Source organism: Myxocyprinus asiaticus, chromosome 41 (assembly GCF_019703515.2).
Source record: "Myxocyprinus asiaticus isolate MX2 ecotype Aquarium Trade chromosome 41, UBuf_Myxa_2, whole genome shotgun sequence".
Classification (NCBI taxonomy): domain Eukaryota; kingdom Metazoa; phylum Chordata; class Actinopteri; order Cypriniformes; family Catostomidae; genus Myxocyprinus; species Myxocyprinus asiaticus.
In genome coordinates, this window is record NC_059384.1 from 12,255,459 (window position 1) to 12,280,863 (window position 25,405).

At 38.5% G+C, this 25,405-nt stretch overlaps 1 protein-coding gene across 1 annotated transcript in view; it reads right to left on the reverse strand.

Moving 5' to 3' along the window:
- The window catches only part of LOC127431625 (parapinopsin-like), a 56,827-nt gene that overhangs the window by 12,032 nt on the left and 19,390 nt on the right, over positions 1-25,405 (reverse strand). Inside the window, exon 3 of the mRNA XM_051682152.1 lies at positions 6,182-6,415. Within this exon, the coding sequence (XP_051538112.1) occupies positions 6,182-6,415 (234 nt within the window). The remainder of the gene's footprint in view (positions 1-6,181; positions 6,416-25,405) is intronic.

Consider the following 25,405-nt stretch of genomic DNA (forward strand, 5'->3'; position numbering starts at 1 on the left):
ATAAGAAATGTCAGTGATGCAACACAAATGACTAATGTATATTAATAACCTGTAATATATGCTTTCCTTATTTTGTTCCAAACCCAATGTGTTATTTATACTATGGTACACAAAGGTTCCTATTAAAATTATGGTTAGCATTTGGGCTTTGGTAAGGGTTTTAGGTTTGGGGTTTGGGTTAGGCGTTAAACTTAATAAAAAATCATAAGAACGCTCCTTCAAATCCCTGATGTGTCTTTATCTTAAGTGATACAATAGTGATTAAAATCATGGTTAGCTTTAGGTTTGGGTTAGGGGTTAAACTTCAGAAAAGTAGACAACTAATTATAATTGTCTCTGCATATTAAGTTTGTATAGGAGAAAGTACTTTAACATTGAAAAAAATAAACATTTAACCTTGGAAGCAGTTGGGATTGAGGGAACCTTTTTCACCCCTGGTAGATAATGAGCAATAATTTTTGTGCATACTCATGCTGGATAAGTGAATGTTCTGTTGGCCAGGGCAGGAAAGAACAGCTCAGATCAGAGGGGTGTGCTGGAGAGCAGACCTTTGACCAAGTGATACTCTGGAACAGAGATGATTAGCTCTCTGTGGGGTGTCGAGAAGTTTGGGGATGGACAGAACTTACTTGCCAATTACAGTACAACTGATCACAGGTGGTCCCACCGCTTGAATGAACTGGCTTTTCTCTCTGGAAATAGACTTTGGAAGTGGGCACTATTGCACACCTTAATATTATTGTAACATAGTTTGCAATGTGTCTACTTGGAGTCACTTTTAACACTGCAAAAATAATTTTCTTTGTTTTTTTTTTTTTTTTTTTTTTTTTTGTACAGTAAAATATATAAAAATCTTTAAAATAAGATACATCTACTTCAGAAGAACAATTGTTTACAGTAATAAATTAAATGAATAGTTCACTCAAAAATTTAAATTCTGTCATCATTTACTCACTCTCATGTTTCTCCAAACCCTTATGATTTTACTTTCCTCTGTGGAATACAAAAGGAGATGTTAGGCAGAATGACAGCCTTGGTCACCATTCACTTTCATTGTATGGAAAAAAAGATGCAATGAAATCAAATGGTGACTGAGGCTAACACTATGCCTAACATCTCATTTTGTATTTCATGGAATTAAAACAGTCAAACAGGTTTGGAACAAAATGTGGGTGAGTAAATGAAGACAGAATTTCATTTTTGGGTTCATTATCTCTTTAACACTTGTTTTCTAAAAATCTATATTGAATCAAGTTGATATTTCTAACCCCATTGGATTAAACAAATAAATAAAATAAAAATTAAGCATAAACCTCGCTAAATGTTGTTAAATGTATGCTTAAAACAAGAAACAACAATTTGCAAATAGGAGAGAAAAATAAACTAAAAGATATGTTCTATGAAAACAAGTCACACTATTGTTGCTTTTCAACTAAATTGATCATGTTTTAAGGACATTTTTACATTTGTACTGAAAAACGCAACAAAAATATTAATTATGAAAGTCATTTGCAGTGCGATTTGCATGTGGCCCTTATCAGCAATTAATGAACAGTGAAGGTTGATGTCATGTGGAAATGTGATAAAGTGCCCTCTATAGTGCCCTTCCAGTGGACAAAGTGTGATGCAGTGCCCTCTAGGTGCCCTTCCAGTGGAGAAAATGTGATGCAGTGCACTATTGGGTGCCCTTCCAATGGAAAAATTGTGATGCAGTGCCCTCATGGGTGCCCCTATGTGTGAGTAAATGTGATTAAGTGTCCTAGTGGGTGCCCTTCCAATGGAGATAATGTGATGCAGTGCCATGTAGACTGCCCTAATTGCTAGAAAATGCTAAGGTACCTTAAAGTCAACGATGTGGACACAGTTTTCCCTACCCTGACTAAGCTCCTCAAAATATATGCCACATTGCCAGTGACAACCGCTCCAGTAGAGTGGTCATTCTCTAAACTGAAGCTGATCAAGACCCAGCTCAGGAACAGATGTGGGGAAGGCAGGTTCTCAGATCTTCTGCTGCTATACATTGAGAGGGACATCCCAGTTGACCCAAACGAGGTCACTGATATTTACTAACACATGGCCAAAAGAAGAATTCTACTCTGATTCTACCACCCTGACTATCTCCCTAACCTGACTAAGCTCCTCAATATACAGCTCATTCTCAGTGACATCACTTGTGTGTGTGGGCGGGTCTGGGTGGTTTACGAGGACATTTTTTTAGGTTACAAACTGGTAATTACAAGGGTATTATGCTATAAATGTGGTTTATGAGGACATTTCTAGTGTCCCCATAATTCAAATCACTTAAAAAACATACTAAACTTTTTTTTTTTTAAATGTAAAAATGCAGAAAGTTTTCTGTGAGGGTCTGGTTTAGAGGTAGGGTTAGGGGATAGAATCTATAGTTTGTACAGTATAAAAATCATTATGTCTATGGAGAGTCCTCATAAGGATAGCTACACCAACATGTGTGTGTGTGTGTGTGTGCGCGCATGTGTGTGTGTGAAATAAATGGTTAAATAGTTAACAGTTCCCTGTGTATTTTTATTACAGAAGTGTAGCAGTTATACTTAAAATCTGAGTCACATAATAAAACAATTTAAATCTTAACCACGATTTGGAACTGTTTCATCATAAATGCATCACAAATATCTGCGTGCTGGTGCCCAACCACATGCAGCTGGTGCCCTTTTAATTTTTTTTGACCCTGCCCCACAGACAGCCTGAGTCCACCACTGTCCTGAACCCGTGTGTTTTAAGAGTGCTGTTATTTACTTACAGGCTGAGGAACTTTGCCACGCTCTCTCACTCCAAAAGGGTCTGAACTCGTTTTTTCCTTACTCTTCTGTGCTCTGCTGTCTTTCCATCTCCACCAGTCATATCGACACATGACGGGTAGATACTTGAATCTGTACAGCACTTTAAGTCTTCAACTCGCCTCAACTCACAGTTTCCATGGTTACGGGCTGGGAGGAATTGAAGACTGAAAATGACATACAGGTGACTTGGTGGCTCCGATGGGCAAAACCAGTTTCCCAGATTCTTCATCTCCCGTCTTATCACAAACAATAGTTTGAAGCATATGTTCTCCAAGAGCTTAAACCCATACAGATGAGAGGTGTACAGATATTACAAACACATAACTTAACTTGTTCATATATGTTCAGGAATATAATACAATTTGTAGCTGGTATCAGTAAGTCATCTTTGAAGGGAAACTTTCTTTGGAAACATTCTATTAAACTTTCTACCATTTCCTTTGAGCACATTTTGAGACTTCAGCCTCAAAAAATGTGTTTATATTCACTCTATTGGTTTGTGCTTTCTTCCGAAGACTTGAACATAATTGCATGTAAAAGTATTTTCATCTGGAGGGAGTACTGTTGATTATTTTGGCCAGCTATGAACCAGAATGAATGATGGAATACAAACCCACCATCAAAGTAGGGACAAAATGTCTGGGTTTGAAGGGGAACACAATGAGTGAGAGAGGAGAAGGGAAAGCAAAATAGAGATAGAGGTTATCAACAGAGTAAAATCCAAAAGAATTCAACTTAAAGAAAAAAAATTGAATAAAATCAAATCCTGGTTTGCTCCCTATCTGTAAGAACTTAAAGGAACAGTTCACCCCAAAATGAGAATTCTCTCATCATTTACTCACCCTAATGCCATTCCGGATGTGTATGACTTTCTTTCTTCAGTAGAACACAAATAAAGATTTTTAGAAGAATATCTCAGCTCTTCTGGTCCTTTCAATGCAAGTGAATGGGTGCTAAAATGTTGAAGCTCCAAAAATCACAAAGTCAGCATAAAAGTAATCCATATGACTCCAGTGGTTAAATCAATGTCTTCAGAATCGAAATGATAGGTGTGGGTGAGAAACCCCACACCTATCATTTTTTTTATCTCTTTACTGCTCAGTCGATCTCCACTTTCACTTTCACATTCTTCTTCTTGTGTTTTTGGTGATTCACATTCTTCATGCATATGTCTCCTACTGGGCAGGGAGAAAAATTTCTAGCAAAAATGGCCTTAAATCTTGATCTGTTTCTCACCCACACCTATCATATCACTTCTGAAGATATGGATTTAACCACTGGAGTCTTATTGATTACTTTTATGTTGCCTTTATGTGCTTTTTGGAGTGTCAACATTTTGGCACCCATTCACTTGTATTGTGAGGACCTACAGAGCTGAGATATTCTTCTAAAAATCTTAATTTGTGTTCAGCAGAAGAAAGAAAGTCATACACGTCTGGGATGGCACGAGGGTGAGTAAATGATGAGAGAATTTTCATTTTTTAGTGAACTATTCCTTTAACCTAAACAGTACACTAACTCTAATAGTGGTACTGAAATAGTACATTTAAGAATATGCAATTTTCAACAGCTAACCCTGGAAACTTTATTAATGCACCTATAGTGGCTTGATTGGTGAAACTTAATGGCCATGAGAGAATTCTATATGGCCAAAAACTCTTTGAATTCAAGAGATCCTGCTTTGCATGGGCTCTTTTAAAGAAAAACTGGCAACACTTTACAATAAGGTTCCATTCATTAACATTAGTTAATGCATTAGGTATCATGAACAAACAATTAACAATATTTTTTTATATATAATTTATTAATCTTTGTTAATGTTAGTTGATAAAAATAAAATTGTTCATTGTAAGTTCATGTTAGTTCATAGTAAATTAACTAATGTTAACATATACAACTTTTGATTTTAAAAATGTATTACTATATGTTGAAATTAACAAGAACTAAGATTAATAAATGCTTTTTAAGTATTGTTCATTGTTAGTTCATGTTAACTAATGTTGTTAAATAATGATGAATGAAACAAATGGAACCATATTGTAAAGTGTTACTGAAAAACTTCATATTATCCGGACTCTTTGTTAAATAATAAAAATAGAAATGAATAGCATGGACTCATTACAAAAATACAGGCACCATAAAATATACATAAAAGCCATGATTATGTGAATTTTTGTGCATTAATAACAAACTATAAACCCATGAAGTATCTTCAAACAAATGATGCTAGACCTTTTCTCAGAACAAAAATAACTTTTCTTAACCATTTTGCAAGTATGTCTAAGCAACTGGTCTAAAGGTATTTTTAGTGTTAACCGAACAAACTTCTTTTTGTGAAATGTTTTGCTTACTTTAACAAAAATTCCACTTGGTTTGATATTTTGTTATTTAATGCACTGACATTCATCCATTTTAAAGTAATGTTCCAGGTTCAATATAAATTAAGCTCAACTGACAGGGTGTGGGGTAGGGGAATCTCATCATGAAATAAATATTTTTCTCCAAAGCACATTTGCCCCAATTATTGGCACCCCTAGAAATTCTTCAAGGATCACAGCTGGAGAATTGCAGAAATTAGTTTGGTCTTGGGGTCATAAAGTCTCCAAAACGCCCATGCCCATGATTAAATATGGTGTTGGATCTTTAATGTTGTGGGGCTATTCTGGAGGTTCTGGACATCTTGTTCGGATACATGGCATCATGGACTCTATCAAATACCAACAGATAAAAAAATCTAAACCTGACTGCCTCTGCCAGAAAGCTTAAAATGGGCCGTGGTTGGATCTTCCAGCAGGACAATGATCGAAAGAACACATCAAAATCAACACAAAAATGGTTCACTGACCACAAAATCAAAGTCCCCTGACCTGAACCCCATAGAAATCCTGTGGGGTGAACTGAAGAGGAGAGTCTAACAGCGTGGACCTACAAATTGGAAGGATCTGGAGAGATTCTGTATGGAGGAATGTTCTCAGTTCCCTTGCCATGTGTTCTCCAACCTCTTTAGGCATTATAGGAGAAGACTCAGAGCTGCTATCTTGGCAAAGGGAGGTTGCACAAATTATTGAATAAAAGGGTGCCAATAATTGTGCCACACATATGTTTCACAAACATATTTGTTTTTTGATCAAACTTGTGTTGTGTTTGAAATTGTTTGATATCCATTAGAGGATAGATTTTTGTGAATATTTTGAATGAAAGATCAAAAGGATAAACAATAAAGACATATTTTCACAGCCTTCTTTGCTCATATTTACCAAGGGTGCCAATATTTTTGGCCACAACTGTATGTCACTGATGATAAAATAAGCATAGACATCTGTGCATATTGAGTGATCAGCTGTTCAAACAGTGTTAGTACCCACCTGTTTGTTCATGAAGATGTAGATTATAGGATTTATGACGGTGCTGGTCTTGGCTAAGAGAGAGGGAACAATGCTGGCTGCTGGAGTCACCAGACCAGGCTGCCCAAATGTAGCAAGCAGGGCCATAATCCCATAGGGCAACCAGCAAAGCAGGTAACACACCACCATGGTGACCACCATGAAGAGAACTCGCTGCTCCCGTTTACGACTCACAACCGTATTGATCCTGCTCACCTTTGTCATTGTGATGGTGGAGGGAGGTAAAGAAAAACAAGAAAGACGTGAGTAACATGACATTAAACTGGGCAGCTGCTTCATTTCTACTGTAAAAACAACAGAAACCAGCCTAAGGGGGTTTGCTAGTTTTAACTGGTTTAAGATGATCTAGTTGGTCTCTTAGCTTGGCCAAACTTGTTTTCAGCTGGTATAGCTGCTTTTCGAGCCTATGCTGTTGTTTAGCTGGTGTGGACAGTCATCCAGCTGGTCTGGAAACCGTCTAAACCCTCTAAAACAGAGGCAATTGCTTTAAGACTATACAGGTAGCACAGCTTCCCCTAAAATTTTATAAGAAATGTGGCAATAAGAAGTTTAATACAATTAATCTAAATAAATTACATACTACTCTTTGTGCATTTCAATATATTAAGTGAATAAAAGTAAATATTACACATTACTATTGTGCTGTTCGTTAAGTTACAAAATCCGCTTTATTCTATGATAAATGTTCATAGAAGTAAGTAGACGCACAGCTCATAGAGCCCCACTGAAGCTGTTTCAGTGGGAGTCTCAGATATCTGTACCATTCAAATCAAGGCGCAAAAGATTGATGTTCACTGGACAAAAGGCTCTTAACACGTCATTTTGGGTCCCGTCCAGATGCCATGCTCCTCTTGGAGTCTATAGGAGCTTTATGAGGGCTTTTTGCATTGGATCTGCATGTGATTGCCTATTGGACATTAGGCTTTCAATTATGTATTTATGTCACACCTGGAAGTCAGGATCCTCTGTATGATTGGTCGAGCTCTCAAATGGGCAGGTTTTAAAAGTTGATAAGTGCCACAAACACTCTAAAATCAGCAAAACAGAGTAGCTTAACTAGTCTGACAGTTTGACAAGTGCTCAAACCCCCTCTAAAACCAGCAAAACAGACCACTTAAACAAGTTTAACGGGCTGATAAGTGTCCATAACCCCTCTAAAACCAGCAAAACAGACCACCTTAACTAGTTTGACAAGTTGATAAGTGCCCATAACCCCTCTTAAACCAGCAAAACAGACCACCTTAATTAGTCAAACAGGTTGATAAGTGCCCATAACCCCTCTAAAACCTTCAAAACAGACCACCTTAATTAGTCAAAAAGGTTGATAAGTGCCCATAACCCCTCTAAAACCTTCAAAACAGACCACCTTAACTAGTTTAACAGGTTGATAAGTGCCCGTAACCCCTCCAAAACCAGCAAAACAGACCACCTTAAGTAGTTTGACAAGTTGATAAGTTCCCATAACTCCTCTAAAATCAGCAAAACAGACCACCTTAAGCAGTTTGACAAGTTGATAAGTGCCCGCAAACCCTCTAAAACCAACAAAACAGATCACCTTAACTAGCTTAACAGGTTGATAAGTGCCCATAACCCATCTAAAACCAGTAAAACAGACCACCTTAACTAGTTTAACAGGTTGATAAGTGCCCATAACCCCTCTAAAATTGCAAAACAGACCACCATAAACAGTTTGACAAGTTGACAAGTGCCTGTAACCCCTTTAAAACCAGCAAAACAGACCACCTTAAGTAGTTTGACAAGTTGATAAGTGCCCATAACTCCTCTAAAATCAGCAAAACAGACCACGATAAGCAGTTTGACAAGTTGAAAAGTGCTCAAAAGCCCTTTAAAACCAGAAAAACAGACCACCTTAAGTAGTTTGAAAAGTTGATATGTGCCCATAACTCCTCTAAAATCAGCAAAACAGACCACCTTAACTAGTTTAACAAGTTCATAAGTGCTCAAAACCCCTCTAAAACAGGCAAACAGACCACCTTAACTAGTTTAACAAGTGCTCAAAAGCCCTCTAAAACCAGAAAACAGACCAACTTAACTAGTTTGACAGATTGACAAGTGCTCAAAACCCTTCAAAAACCAGCAAAACCAAGCACCTTAACTAGTTTAACAAGTTGATAAGAGCACAAAACTCCTCTAAAACCAGTTAAACAGACCACTTTAACTAGTTTAACAATTTGATAAGTGCTCAAACCCCCTCTAAAACCAACAAAACAGACCACCTTAACTAGTTTAACAGGTAGATAAGTGATCAAAACCCCTCTAAAACCAGCAAAACGGACCTTGACTAGTTTAACAAGTTGATAAGTGCTTTAAAAAAAAAAACCTCTTAAACCAGCAAATCAGACAAGAGTAACAAGTTTGGCAGACCAGTCTAACCAGCTTGTCCAGGCTAAGAGACCAGCTAACCACCTAAGGCTGGTTAAAGCTGTTTTTGTTTGCAGGAATGGTTTCTTAAAAGGCCCATCATACGTTTGAGAACAGCATACAGAGCACGATGGATCATTTTCTCAGTGTTGTGTCTGACAACTGCTAAGTGCCCTTTTGATGTACGTAGCCAGGCAGGAGTTGATACTTTAGTCCCTTAAAGCGAGAGTTCACCCAAAAATCTAAATTCTCATTTTATAAAAGTCATTTACTTAACCTTATGTAGTTTCAAACCCATATGACTTTGTTCTGTGGAACGCAAATGGAGATTTTAGGCAGAATGTTCACATCTAACAGACTTGGTCACCATTTACTACTTTCATTGCATCTTTTTCCAAAAATGAAGGTAAATGGCAACTGAGGCTGTCAGTTGCTAACATTCTGCCTAACATCTCCATTTATGTTCCTTGGGAGAAATAAAGTCTTATGGGTTTGGAACAATTAGTGAAAGAATTTTCATTTTTGGGTGAACTATCCCTTTAAATCTGGCGCAGTGGTGGTCTTGAGTTCTGGTGTACTCTCTCACACCACGACGTGGATATGGAATGAACTCATTGAAGGCTGCTTAACAGTGGTTACCATCCCTTAGTCCTCATAATTGGCAAAGACAAGTCTGGGCTGCGCTTGGATTGGGAACAAAGGACAGCTGTGCTGGGAGGTTAAAGGGCTGAGAACAACTTAGCTGAATCTGAAGCCAGTATATTTTATTCCTGTCACACTTTCTCAGCTTAACTCTTCTGTCAGCTTAAGTCTCTCTCTCTCTCTCTCTCTCTCTCTCTCTCTCTCTCTGAGGGAAGTCATGCTCCTGAGCAAAGACTCATGTCTACTTTATAAAGCAGACCTGCTTGTTAACACAAAAACAAAAACTATAAAATATGCGTGGATACAACCCAATATCTAAATAATGCAGATCATCAGTGAAGGGATTAGTTACTGCTCAAACTAACATTAAAACGGGATAGAACTTGATTTGTATGTAGTGTGTGTCAGTGTTAATGGTGGTTCCAGATTTAGTATACCTACTGTAACAGCCCTTAAAGGGATAGTTCACCCCAAAAAATTAGAATTCTGTCAATATTTACTCATATTCCTCATACTCATATTGCTCCAAACCTATATGACTATAACAAAAAAATAATAATAATTATGAAACACAAAATATATTTTCTCCACATGAGTTTTAAGAAAGACATACAGGTTTGGAACAACATGAGGGTGAGTAAATGATGACAGAATTTTTATCATAATCATTATCACTAATTTACTGTAGGCCACATTTTGAAATACCTCAAAAATTTAAATCATAATTTGCATCATATCATATAATTTAAATTATAACGTTAAAACATGTCTTACTGATTGGCCTGTACTTCTGGAACATAATGGCTAGCTAGAGCCAGCATAATTGTTCTTTTACAGAGAGCTAATAAAGAACATCAGTGGCAACCCTTTCTTCACAGGCAGTCCTCAGTAGTTTTCTAGTGCTGATATATCACATTCACACAGAAACACTCATTTCCACCGTCCACTTTGAGAAGAAGCGGTTTCTTGACAAATTAATATTTAGCAGAATGTCAGTTGAATGATGAGTCTCTAATAGTCTCCCTGTGGAGTTGTGCCAGTTTTTTGTTGTTATTTATGGTCTTATCCAAAAATGAGTCCAGTGCCTATGCACAGAAGGGCACCATGCAGGGGAACAGAATAACACAGGCTGCAAAGTGTGAAGGCCAATGGGGGTTTAAAGTCCTAGCAGAGAACATCACTGGAGGCCGCAGCCAGAGGCACAGCTGTGGTTGCACTACCAATTTAGAGCGAGAGCTTGCCGGGGAGACATGATAGCTGTTTGAGATGCAACACAAAGGTGGGTGGACAAAAAAGGGCAGTTTATACACTGCAGGATAGAATTGCAATATAATTTTGATAGGCAGATGGAACTTTTATGGTCACATTAAAGGAATAGTTCACACAAACATGAGGTTTTGTCTGCTACAAAATAAAAACAAAACAAACAGAACAAAAAAGCACTACAAAAGTATCATAAACAAGTCTTGTAGAGGCAGGCAGTGGCTTTGTGTGAGGAACAGACTAAAATTTAAGTTGTTTTTCACTGATAATCTTACCCTTCAGTGGGTTGTTAAAAACTACATTTTCTGTCTGTTTCCCACACAAAGCTATCGTATGACTTCAGAAAACTTGGATATAGTAAATAAGTCGTGTGGACTACTTTCACTTTCATTATATGGCATTATCATCTTTTGTGCTCCACAGAAAAAAGTAATATGGGTTTGGAATGACATTAGGGTTTGTAAAAATGACAAAAAAAATAAAATAAAATAAAAAATAATATATATATATATATATATATATATATATATATTTATTTATTTTGCGTGAACTATTCCGACTAAGACAGGATGCCAAGCTGAGCAGACTTAATAGAATAGAAAATCTCAAATGTAGCACAATGGGATACATTGAGTTTGATATGTTTTTTTGGTGAATTTGTGTAGGTGTTCATCTGCATTCCCTAATCCTTCAAAAAAATTCTGTAATTACAGCACAACTCATGATGAAACATTATTGCTGGGGAATAGCAATTAAAAGCAGTGATTTTAAAGTGCTGGGATACAAAATGGATTACACAAATAAACTGTGAAATGGGAAAATTAATGCAAGTAGGAATAAGTTTTGTGAAAATTACAATAATCATGTGCAACACACACATTACAAACACATTTAGAGTGAAACCAAAAGCTCCATGAGCTTCCATGAGCACTACCACAAATATATAGTCTTTAGAATTTTCTATCCAAGACAAAATAATTACATGATACTGAGATGAAAAGATTATATAGCAACCTTGTCTCATTACTATACCAAAATTTTTGCAAAATTACATTTACATTATGTGGCTTGTTGTATGTATCAGTTTCCTGTTAAAATTAACACTAGAGACGCTAATACATCAATGACATTTATTCCCTTTCACACAAATCATAAGTAAAAGATTATCAGTTCATAAACACTTACTTCATCACTTACTACACTCAAACTACTTATGTAATACATTTTAATGTTTGCATTACATAACCAACTACATTTATAAGCTTGTTCGTGCATGATCAAATTGCACTGTAGCTCAACTGACAGAGCATTGCACTGCAATACAAAGGACCAGAATATGAGTCCTGAAGAGCACACAAGTTGGCACAAGAGCCGAAAGTGTAATATAAGCTCCACAAAATGTGGTTGCTTCAGCACTTGTGTTTTTCATGTCACATTTACTTTTTAGGTTACTATCGGTTTAGGTTTAAGGTTTAGGGTAGGGAGGTAGATATTGTGGGAGAGGAACATTATCATTCTAGAGCCTTTGACTGGATAAAAATCCAATGTCACTGTAAACCCTAATAAGATATCAGAACTAACGTTTTTTTTGGCAATCAGTTACATAATTTGGTTTTAATTTAATAAACTCCCAAGTTTAAGTTAATAGAGATTTCAAGTTTTTTCATGTTAATAGCTCTTAACGATACGTGGGCATTTTGTTCTACAACATAAATGACACAGTTATACCTCAAACATGAATTTTGAAGCCAACATGCTTTTTTTTTTTTTTTTAAGTGTGTAATTCAATACGGCTTCAAAATTCCCATTGTGGTGTGACTGTGTGTAATTTATGTTGTAGAACAAAACGTCCACGTATCCTCAAGTAATGTTTGCCACAGACCTTATTTACTCATAAGTTAAAACCTGAACCCTGAAAAAACTCATTATAAAAACTCATAGGAAAATCCAGAGGGAACCCATGGCGAATTCTCTTTCGGGTTTTTGGACTACAAACTGAACAGCTCTATTGAGTAAGCTAACTGATACATTTTGATGTCACGTAACTTTAAATGTAACTCTTTGGCTGAATTTTAAATTATCAAGTAATCTCAATTTAAATACTTCAAGTAGAGAAAAACTAGTAATATCTAGAATTAGCTAGTGCAATGAATGCTAGCATGCTAAATGTATGCTAATTGCTAATAGTATGCTTTGATTAGCATAGCAATAGTTCAACGTGTAAAACAATATAGGACATTTTTACCTTGTACCCGTCCTCAACCTAAGCTCAAGCTCCCCTGTTCACCGTAATGGTAACCCCCCCAAACTCCAACATTACCGAAACTCTTCTAAATAACAAACACACCAAAAATTAAACACTAACAAGTCTCCCCCTTTACATTCATCTTGCACAAAGGCAAATTAGGCTATAAAACACTTAATTTTAACATTTACCCTCCTTGTCAAGTATCAGGCAAAGAGTGTTGGAAATAGAAATCCCCTGCCCAGTTTCATTTAAATTTAAATTCCTGTAAATTTAAAGAATTTAGAGTTTTCTTCAAACTCAAAACAATAAATTAATCCAGGTTACTTAGAGGGTGTAAGTTTTGTGAACTCAAAAGAAAGAGAAAGTTCTAAATACTTACTAATTAATTTATTTGAACTAATTTGTATGATTAATTTTTTCCTACCCAAAACAATTAATTATTTCAAGCATTAAGGTTTACAGTGTGTAGTGCAAAATACGTTTTTGATATTTGGGGCTGTTTTCTCTGTAAAAAAAAAAAAAAAAAAAAAAAAGACTACATTTGAAATGTGTCTATATGTTACAGGTGATTCTTAACTTTTGGGAGTACACTAGCATATAAATGGCTCAAAACCAATTATAGATGACCTAAAAGCTATATCATTCAAATTTAATGAGGTCTTTAAAACAACATCATGGCACCAAAATCTGATGACATCCCTAGAGCTGTCAATCTCCTAAAATCTTCTTGGAGAGTTTCAAATACAAACGATGGCCACTCTGCAACCATCCACAAACTTGCATCATTACAGAGGATGAATACATGTAAATGGAGGGAGTTACATACATATTCGGACATACAGTACCTGATGTTGTGGTAACAGGTTGGTAATGAGACTCTCCCCTCAGGGTGCATGTGAGCCCTGCAGTCAGAAGGCAGCAAACCTAGTGAGACCTAGCGATATGAAGGAGATGCTAATGTGTATGACAGCACATGTGGCTGTCAGGGGTTTGGTCAGAGAGCAGGTCAATTGAGTCTACAGGGAACCTCTCAGGTTATGTGGTACACTCTGTCACAAGGTAGATTTTGAATAGCACGTGGCTGTGTGATCATAGTTGAGACCCAAAAACTGGCTTTGTTTCTGAAGATCTCACTGTGTTCTCTGATTTTTGTGAAAAATAGTTGTAGGAAATTAGCGACTTTGTGGCAGGGTATATTTACAACTGTAAGCATTCATCACCAATAATATGTAAGAATTTTATATGTAAATTAGTTTAGGAATCTTGGCCACGTTTGACCACCATTATATGAAGGATAAATGACAAACGATCAGATTAGAAATCTGAATAAAAATTCTCCAACATTAAATATGTAATACAACATGCTCGTTGTATCTGCTCACAATTTATATGTAAGGGATTTTAGCTCAAGAAGGGAATTATGATTCATCCGGGGAACCATGCCGAGTTGATATGACGCATCTGTTAACTCTTTAGAGCAATACTATTCTCATGGCCATCGAAAAAAATATTATCACAAATATGTTGAAATATTGTTCGAGCACGGAGCGTAGACCTTTAAGAATCAATTGACGAGATTATTTATCAAAATATACCACAGTCAAATCCTCTTTGAATACAAACAAGACTTTATTTCTAATCTAAAACATCAACTAACTAACACACATAGATGAACATAAAACAGGTTGGTGAGTGAGCTGTGACAGAACGTGAATGTAAACAATCTGTAACAGAGAAAATTTAACTTTATGGAGTCTATAGACCATGCCCTGAACCCTCAATACTTCATTAACAATTGGGTTACACAAAGTATTTAAATAAAACACAAACACCTATCTAGCAAAAGTCTAGAGGTGTACTTGCATTGTGTTGCGTTTCTTTGGTACTTTGGGTCTGTAGAAAGTTCTGGTAGTTCCGTCGATGTTTTGGACCTCTGTTAAGATCATGGACGCTGGATAGTTCTGTACTGGAATGATCAGGCTGGGCTTTGAAGCGAGGCCTCCCGCAAGGGAGACTTACGACTCCCCGTCACGTGTGTGAGTCGTTGAGCAGAGAAGATAACTCTTTTCGGAACTTTGCGTTCTGAGCATTCCTGAACTCTACATTGTGCGGAACCTGGGTAGAGGGGTGCCGAATCGAAGCCAGCTGAAGAAGGGCTAAGAGAACAGCAAGAGCCAAGAGAGAAAGAAGAGAGAGAGAAGAGAGAGTTTGTCCTAGGCGGGGAGGTTTTGTTGAGTTGGGGTTAACCGTACCCCAGTTAGAAGTGTCTTTTGCTGGGTCACATGGTCATTTCTGTCCTCCCCTCAAGATAATTCATTTATGGCCCATTGTGTGTGAAGATTTCTGTTTCCCGCTCAAACTAGGGCAATGTTTAATCATGAACTTTTATATAACTAAATTGCTAAGGAGTATTAGCAAATAACCTTCAATAGCATTTGAGACATGCAAAATGAAACTCAGTGATAGTAAATATGACATACTTCCATGAACATTCAACATACTAGTTACAGAACATGAAAATACCTGATTAAAAATCATAATGGTTAATTCATTGGTTTTACAGCATGGGTAAGCATGTCTATGCGTCAATGTATCACAATTTCCAGGGTTATTATCAGGTTAAACCTTGAATGAGAGTTCTAGGCACTTTAGCAGATTATGTGCAGGATAAAATTACAGTAAAGTAAGTTTTGTGATTGTGTAAATGTTCCTGGATTAAGATGTCCTGATATGTGTATACACATGAAAAGTTCATTTTTACATTTGAAGTTATAAGCAGAGCATTAGTTTTGTGTCCTGCTAAAAAGAGTTCAACGGCTCAGATCCAGTGCATGTCTGTTCAATCTCTCTGTCTTGAACAACGAATTTTAATTTTAAGTGTCGCAAACTGGTCCAAGAACAAAGAAGCCGTAGTCTAGGATTCTATGCTTTACATTGCAATCCTGAAGATTTCTTGGGAGAGTCTCTTGCAGATGGTCAAGATGGCCATGTCATGTGATGACCATTAAGTGTGGGGGTTTCCTGATTTATAACATGAGTGAGGAGGGTTCTGAAGGAAGGCTATGTGCTATCTTGAAAAGTTTCCTTTGTTCAGATGATGGTTAACACTCAACAGAGCAGCTTTTATGGACTCTTTTCAGGCCTCTTGCTAGTTTACTCCCGAGTTTGGTAGACTGTTGGGTGTCAGCAGGGCAGAGTCTTTAATTTATGACGTTGAGGAATTTCGGGGGCCTCTCTGTGTCTTATTTTTAATAACTTGGAAGGAAATATCAGTGTAGCTCCTGGATTCAAGTAATTTTGTGTAGAAATTGTTCATTCTTCTGCCCATAATATACTACATAGTCCTCTTTATGAAAATGCCTGTAAGCAGTCTGAGGTACTTAAGTAAACATGTTAATTCACCAGTAAACCTGATATTCTGCTGATCTGGCGCTGTGTTAAATTCTAATTTTACAGCACCTGATTAAATTCTAACTGATTATCAACAAATATTAGTTTCACGCAAGAAGGCTTCATTTCATGCTACTAGTCTTAGAAATTACAGTAACTGTTTTATTACAGTATACTATTACATTACAGTAAACTATTTGTAGTAGTGAAATGTGAGGAACAATAATTCAGTGCTTTAATGGTTGTAATCAGTGATACTTGTAATATGACATTTTATTTGACAATAAAACACTGACATATTTATGAAATATTTCTGCCTTTACAAATATTTCTTGTGCACCCCAAAAGGACACTCTACTGTTGAGCCTCATGTATTCAGATATAAGACAAAGGCAGGCCTGCACACAGTCGTAAAGCCTGACTGAGGCCTACACACACAGTCATAACATCTTACTGATAACAACTGTGCCAAAATCAAACAAAGGGAGTCCAAAACAGACTACAAACCCCATGAAGCCTTGCTCACTTTACATCTGTGTGTGAAATTCCAAAGGATCGAACTCTCAACTCCTTTTGGATGAAATGCACGACAGAACGCCCCTCAACCATGACGTCATCGGGAGTAGAAATACTTCTGAGATCCTACTGGGCGTCGCTTCCAGCAACTTTGCTTGCCATGCGTAGACGCAGCTCATCGCTGCTCTCAGGTGTAGCCTTGTTGCACAAGGAAGTAACGTATGAATTGAAACTGTGGCCATACAATCTCCATCTCGCTGGACGAGTTGAGATTACTCTGTGTTCCACCGAACACTCTAATGGATCTGAAGGAGACCACCAAGCAATCCACATCTTCATCCGTTTGCCTGCAGAAGTGAAGAAAGAAGATTTCTCTTCCCTCTTCTACCGAGTCAACATCACTGATTTCTCTGCCAGCCCGCCGAGAATCAGCAGCTGTACCGCCCACTGACAGAGCGAGGAAACTGCCTCCCGTCATCACCCGAGCCTCCAGGAACCGAGTCAGAGTCAAACGACGGATGAACACACATTCTACCTGCGTCCTCATGCGATTCAAGTAAGAGGTTTATGTCTGGGCAGAGATAGAATATTATAGTGTGTTATTCTTGTGTATCAAGTTTATTGCTTGTACAGTTTACGGACCGCCGAGTCCGCTCATTGCTGCTAATAATACTTAAGGTATTACTGTAACGTACTGTTACCACAAATTAGATTTGCTGTGTTGTAGTCCAACCACGTTGGACTGTTGTGTATTTCCACCATTGCAGATGAGACTGGCACACTGAATTTATCCATTAAAGAACCAAAGACCGCGGGACGGTTTACGAGCAGTTCACCGCTTCTCTGAGTGATAAACTAACAGCTGCTTTCTCTCCCACGATCGCGAAACCGCCTTCGGTGCCACCACTTTATTCTCTCTCTCTCATACTAACCACACACACACACGCAACCCCTCATAATCATACCCGCACACACATTTGGCTAGTAGATAACTTGGTGATAAAGCTCAGCTTTGTCCCTGAGTTATCGTACAAGCGGGGACATGCGGTAAACGGGCAGACGCCATTAACCGGCTTCTCTCCGCCCATATTCGCGGCTATATTCTCTGGCCAGAAATCTCGCATGACGTACTCTCCACGAGAGTCACGTCCGCCATTTTGTGCACGTCACTCCTTTCACACACACACACACACACACCCACACATTCACACACACACACATACCTTCCTCTCATGTGTTATAGGCTTATTTTGGTTACCATATCTAATCATGTCACTGTTTAGTTTGTAGTTGTAACTCGGAAGTTTATTTATGTTTTATATTTCAAAGAGAAGTGTTTTGGTTTGTTTTGCATACACCTGTGTCAAAGGCTGGCAGGGGATGTCAGTGTTCAGATTCAAGCCTTCATTGTTTCCTTTTGAATGTAGATGTTCTCCGGACGTCGATTTCCCTAAGAGAATAATCCTATATTGAGACTGTTATACTGTCTGGTTATTAGTCCCTGATTCCAGGGTGGTGCCCCGGTGATATTAATCCTTTTTAATATTCTATTGATTTTGATAATTGATAATTGATGATTGTTGAATTTGAAGGATCAATAAGCTAGTGTTAATTCTAATCAATGTTCCATTGATTTTAATAATTAATGATTATATTTGATAATAATTAATATTCTATTGAATTTGATAATTGATGGTTATCTTTGATGATTGTTGATTTAAAGGATTAAAAAGCTAACACTGATTCTAATAAATGTTCTATTGATTTTAATAATTAATAATTATCTTTGATAATTATTAATTATTGCTAATAACCAAACCCGCTCCTGAACGTAGTGCACAACACTACACACACTCACTGTTCTAAATAAATGAGAAATGGCAACGATACTGTTGTTAATTTAGGTAACAGTTTAAAAAAAGAAAAGAAAAAAAACGTAAAACTGCAATACATTTTACACACTGTGAATTATATATATATATATATTTTTAATTTACAAAAAAAAAAAAAAAAAAAAAAAAACCTGGCAGCTGTGGTTGCCAGAAATACACAGTAAACAATACAGTGACCATGTTTCAGGCATTATTGTGCCTTTATATTTTACAGTTCACTACCATATATATTATTTAATGATATAATGTTAATACCAACCTACTGGAACTGCAAAATCTGCTTTTAAATGTACTGTTAAGCAATAAGAACACAATAAACATTCACTGACAACATCAAATGTAACCTTAAACACCTTAATGTACATAACTGATATTAAAAATAAGAAGAAACATAAATCTTTCAATAAATATTATAAAATGTAAAAGGTCACGCAGGGTAACAGCCAATTATAATTTTTTAACAGTAGGTTACAGTAAAAGTACATGTATTGTTAAACATAATATACATTTTCACCTGTAACTATAAAGAAAATCATACTTCTAAAAAGCTTTTTTATTTTCTTTTTTTTTTACAATATTTTACCTTAACATTTAATGTATTGTCTTGTTTAATAAAATAACATCTTTCATCTAGGCATCATTTATGGGTGGGACAGGAGAGTCATGTTCCTACCACTTTTTGAAATAGCTTTCGAAAGGTAAGTGTCTGATGGAGAGGAAACATTTAACAGTTGCAAATTTAGGGATAACGTTATCAAATGAAATATGTGAAATATTTATTGGGGCACTGAATTGGTCATCAAGAATGACAACAGTAAAAGAAAAGAAAACATTAAAAGATTATTTGAAATTAACTGTGCATAACCTAATTAATACAGTATTAATGAGTTTCGTGACGTTACAACCGGCAACCCCCAAAACTGTCCCCACCACTAAACAAAGTGACACCCCTGCTTTCATTGTATACAGTGCTCTTTGCATGTATAAAGTGCAAGGAAATATAATCTAGCTTCAAATTATGATCGTACCAGGTGTCAAGTGTCAAGATGTCAAAATTTATAGTGAAAAAAGAGATACATTTTGGTCTGTTTCTCACCCAAAACCTTATCGCTTTAGAGGCATGGATTAAACCACTCGAGTCATCTGGATAACTTTTATGCTACCTTTATGTCCTTTTTGCTTGGAAGCTTGGAAGTTTTGGACCCCATGGACTTGCATTGTATTGACATACATATGAAAATATCTTTGTTTGTGTTCCGCTGAAGAAATAAAAGTCATACGAGTTTGAGTTTTTGGATGAACTATTCCTTTAAATAAGTGTTACTACAACAAATGATTACAAGAAATGAGGGTAAAAATGACTTGGAAACCCCAAAACATTCAGAGAGAGAAAAAAGCAGGAATGTAAAATAGCTGGCAGGAAAAAATACCCCTGTATGTTCAAATAGACACACATACAGTAAGTGAGAGAAAAGTAAGTAGAGAAAGAGAGTTGGTAGTTGAAAGACAGATGGCTGGACTGACAGATAGAACACTGAGTGAGAAGCACACAGTAAAGTCAAAATAGACTTAGAGAGAGTGGCAGCCAGAGAAGGAGCGAAACAGTGAGAGTAAAAAGGGGCCAGAATATAAGTGAGGAAATTGATTGGGCAAGAATGACAGTAAAGCAAAGAAAGGATAAAACTTTATTCTAAATTCTAGACCAACCTGTCTCAGTTAAATAGGCCCTGACGATCCTCTCCTGATTGATTTGGGGCATAACCTGATCTGTCTTCGCACGCACTAAACAAATACAGTAGACTGAATCATTAAATCTTCTCTCTGACAGGTAGGCAGAACAGTTGTGAGTACAGCTGCTTAAATAGCTCCTGGGAGACTGTCTCTCTCTCTCTGTCCCTTTCTTACTTTATCGTTTTTGGTCTCTCTCTATTCTTTAAGAAGCTAAAGTTTCTGTACAGCATGCATAAATCAATGTCTTTAAGCAAACGTTCCAACAAAATGAGTTAATCACATTCATGTCTGCATTCTATTCTATGTACTTACATACATTTTGGTAGGGCAGTGGTAGCTCAGCGGTTAAGGCTCTGGGTTACTGATCAGAAGGTTGGGGGTTCAAGCCCCAGCACCGCCAAGATGCCACTGTTGGGCCCTTGAGCAAGGCCCTTGACCCTATCTGCTCCAGGGGCGCCGTATCATGGCTGACCCTGCACTCTGACCCCAGCCTAGCTGGGATATGTGAAAAAGAAGAATTTCACCGTATATGTGCAAATGTATAATGTGTGATAAATAAAGAAAATTATTAAAATTATTAATTATTATTAATTATTACATGCAAACTAAGGAAGGGGTGGTGCGTTCAGCAATACAAACACTCCTTCCACTGCTAATCTCATTTACTGTGTGTAATTATATCGCTTTCCCATAATTATTATTAATTTTTATTTTTTTTTTATAAATTTCTCCCCTTTTCTCCCAATTTGGTGTGCCCAATTCCCACTACTTAGTAGGTCCTCGTGGTGGCGCTGTTACTCACCTCAATCCGGGTGGCGGAGGACAAGTCTCAGTTGCCTCCACTTCTGAGACCATCAATCCGCGCATCTTATCATGTGTCTTGTTGTGCATGACACCGCGGAGACTCTGCATGTGGAGGCTCATGCTACTCTCCGCGATCCACGCATAACTTACCACGCACCCCATTGAGAGCGAGAACCACTAATCGCGACCACGGGGACGTTACCCCATGTAACTCTACCCTCCCTAGCAACCGGGCCAATTTGGTTGCTTAGGAGACCTGGCTGGAGTCACTCAGAACGCTCTGGATTCAAACTCACGACTCCAGTGGTGGTACTCAGCATCAATACACGCTGAGCTACCCAGGCCCCCTTACCCATTAAATTTTAAGGAAATTCAGTGTCCAGTAAATATTGATTGTTGTTATAAAACCCAATCTAACATCCATATAAATCATACAAGGAAAGACTCTTTGGGGCTGTTTTATACTGTAGTTGCTAAGAAAAAATTATGCATGCCTTAATATATAAATATGAGTGAAGAAATGTTGATGAGACAATTTTGTAAATATCAAAATATAATTACATCATTTATTTGGTGCGTACAAGCGGTTGTGTTTGATTTATTAAAAGAGAACATTTAGTTGATTACATTTAGTATACATCAAACACTGTATAATTGAGCTCCAATATCCTCTGAATCATCCATGAATTTCTTGGAGCAAGTTTGTATTCAATTGGTATTCAACTGCAATCAATCCTGAGGAATTCAGTTATTTACAAAAGCAAGCTTTTAATCACTGGGTCTCTGACACTAAGATTGTTTACAATGGGTCACACTAGGTAATCCATGTGTGCATGTTTGCACATAAAAAACAGTACATACCAACTTGTATTTTACACAAGCTGTCAGTTTATAGTCATTAGTCTTGTATGTCGATATAGAGAGATGAGATGGACTGGCTCTATGCAACCCATAGTAATCAATTTCTGTTGGGATACTTAGATCCACTGTAACCAACAAATCAACAGGACTCATTCGTTTTAATAGCTTTGCTTCATCAGCCACCTTTGGTTGGATACGAATCAGGATAAAATATAGCAAACAAATAATGGAGAAAAGACCCCGCCCTTCTTATAGAGGATTCCTAAAGGACTAAGGTTTTATTCCATCTGTCCAACATCCAACCAATCGACAACGACTGCTCTAAACAGTGCAAGGTGTAATTCACACGTTCACATTTTCATATAATCCTTGAGAGAGATAATTCTATTTGACTTGCTGTCCATGATGGAGAGCTGAAGCATGAGACCGGACTCAAGCTCTAAATCCCCCATTTGGCATACTTTATTAATAAATTATATAAGATTTAATACATAATAGATAAGTGAACAGAAATAGAGGTTGAGGATGAGATCGTGAAATAATAGCTTGTATACCCTTGCATTGTGATTGACAGGAATTAGGTGAACATGTTCCACCCAAAGTTTTGTTAAGAACTCCATTATGTGGTGGATGCGGCACATTCTTGGGTTTGCCTTGTAACTTTCTGTTTGAGAAGTGCAGAACAGCATTTCAGCAGTGGCTGCATTAAGGAACATGTGACAGGAGACATACATAGTGGACTAAAGCACTGAACTGGTAAGCAGAAGGTTGTTGGTTTGATCCCCATAGCCACCACCATTGTGTCCTTGAGCAAGGCACTTAACTCCAGGTTGCTCCAGGGGGATTGTCCCTGTAATAAGGCCACTGTAAGTTGCTTTGGATAAAAAACCTCTGCCAAATGCATAAATGTAAATACAGTATGTTGTATTATGTGACATCCTGAGGGCTGTCTGTTCTTTCTGAAACAAAGCAGGCAAGGAGAAAAGGCTTAGAATAAGACAGTAAGCTAAGAGCTATCAGCTGGTGCTACCAGTATCAAGCAATGCACAAACAGGGTTGGGAAGGTTACTTCTAAAAAGTATTCCCCTACAGATTACAGAATAAATGCTGTAAAAAGTAATTTGAAACATATTCCATTAGATTACTCATGGTCAGTAACATAATCAAATACTTTAGATTCATTCTTCAGCACTGGCAGATTTTTTTCACTTGTTTTGACTATAAAGAAGTAAATAAAGTAAGAAAATACACTTCGCTGTAAAAATACATTCTCTGAAAAAAAGCCTAAATATCTTATGCAGTTTTGCTACTATGGTAAAAAGACACTGGCTACCACCCCTGGCGTTCACTAGTTCACTAGTTCTAATCCCAGGGCATGCTGAGTGACTCCAGCCAGGTCTCCTAAGCAACCAAATTGGCCCGGTTGCTAGGGAGGGTAGAGTCACATGGGGTAACCTCCTTGGGGTTGCCATAATGTGGTTCGTTCTCAGTGGGGCACGTGGTGAGTTGAGTGTGGATGCCGCAGTGGATGGTGTAAAGCCTACACATGCGCTATGTGTCTGTGGCAATGCACTCAACAAACTACGTGATAAGATGCGGGGGTTGACGGTCTCAGACGCAGAGGCAACTGAGATTTGTCCTCTGCCACTTGGATTGAGGCGAATCACCACACGACCACGAGGACTTAAAAAGCACATTGGGAATTGGCCATTCCAAATTGGGAGGAAAAGAGGAAAAATCTAAAGAAATAAATAAAAGAATATATTTTTGGCAGTACATCTTTGCCATAATCTCAAAGGTCTTACTAGAGAAAAAAGTTATGTTCTGACGTGAATTTTCTTCATAGAATTCGTTATAAAATATAATCGTGCCTGGTTAAAGATGCATGTAAAGGCATGAAATAGCATTTTAGCTTACCATAAAGCTAAGTGTTCACATGACAATTTAAACAAGGTAAACTATTTTTGCTGCTCCAAACTTCAAAACCCCACAGTGTACACAGCGACATCCATTCCCTATCTGTCACTCACTCGACGTTGGTGTCGATGTAGTGACACTAGGGGTCACTCTTGGGAGCCCGAGACACCTCTAGTCTTTGATAAAAGGCCAATGAAAATTGGCGAGTGGTATTTGCATGCCACTCCCCCGGACATACGGGTATAAAAGGAGCAGGTATGGAACCACTCATTCAGATTTTCTCTTCGGAGCCGAACGGTCATGCTCACTGAGCTGAATACTACTGTTCATTCACCTCTGCTGGATCTGACGGCGCATTTCAGTGGCTTCTCCCTCCTCTGCACTGGTGCACTGCAGAGAACGCCCCTGGGCGCATTTTTCCCCTCTAAAAGAGTATATATTTCTCTAAAAGAGCGCACACACGGAACGTCTTTTTAAAGACGCGTCTTTTTAAAGATGCTTTTCCGATTGTGTGTTATTCCTGGTTGTGCTCATTATCTCTCGCCTTCTGACAGTCACGATCACTGTCTTTCGTGTCTGGGAACTGCTCACGCGGAGACAGCATTCGTGGATGGTCATGTTCTCATTGCGAGAATATGTCCATGGCAACGTTGCGGTCGCGGCTCGCCTTCGTAAGAAAGCGAGACACCCCAGAGGCTCCCGCCTCGGTCCTTTTACCCACGGGTATGAGGCCAGTGCGGCTAGCACTGGGGGCAATTTGGGGACCCCAATGGGACCGCCTCCGCCGGGTATCACCCCGCGGACCTCCCATTCCCCAGCACGCTCGTCTGCCCCGATTGGGCTTCCAGGTGAGTCCGCCGGCTCGTCTCACGGCGAGTTCGACCTCTTCTTCAGAGCCCGTAAAAGTGATGAGCTCTCGAGCGCAGCATCGGAGAGCGGGCTCATCCAGTCGGAAGCCTCAGCTGGGCTCCTCCCTTCGGGGTCGATTGCCCTGTTACAGGCTGACGCGGAGATGACGACATGCTTTCCCGGACAGCCGCGAGCGTCGGCTAGAGTGGAACTCACTGCTCTTCCCTGAACCCTCGCGCCTCGGTGATTGGTTCCTGGGCTCGCGGCGCCGCTCAAAGCCACGCCCCGCCCCGTTCCTTTCTTCCCGGAAGTGCATGAAGAGCTGACAAGGTCGCGGGAAGCACTTTTTATCTTTTCAGCTTCCCCGCCCTCACTACCCTCGATGGTGGGACAGCCAAGGGATATTCGGCAATCCCCCGGTGGATAAAGGCGCTGGTGGTGCACCTATGCCCGCAGAGCGCCGCCACCTGGCGCAGATGCCCAAAGCCCCCATCCAAGGCCTGTAGGTTTACGTCGTCTCTGACGGCCAAGACCTACAGTGTCGCTGGACAAGCCACCTCCACCCTGCATGCCATGGCTCTCCTGCAAGTCCACCAAGGCGCTAAAGGAACTGCACGAGGGTAGTCCTGCCCCGGGATTGATGCAGGAACTGCGCTCGGCGACCGACCTCGCTCTACGAGCGATGGAGGT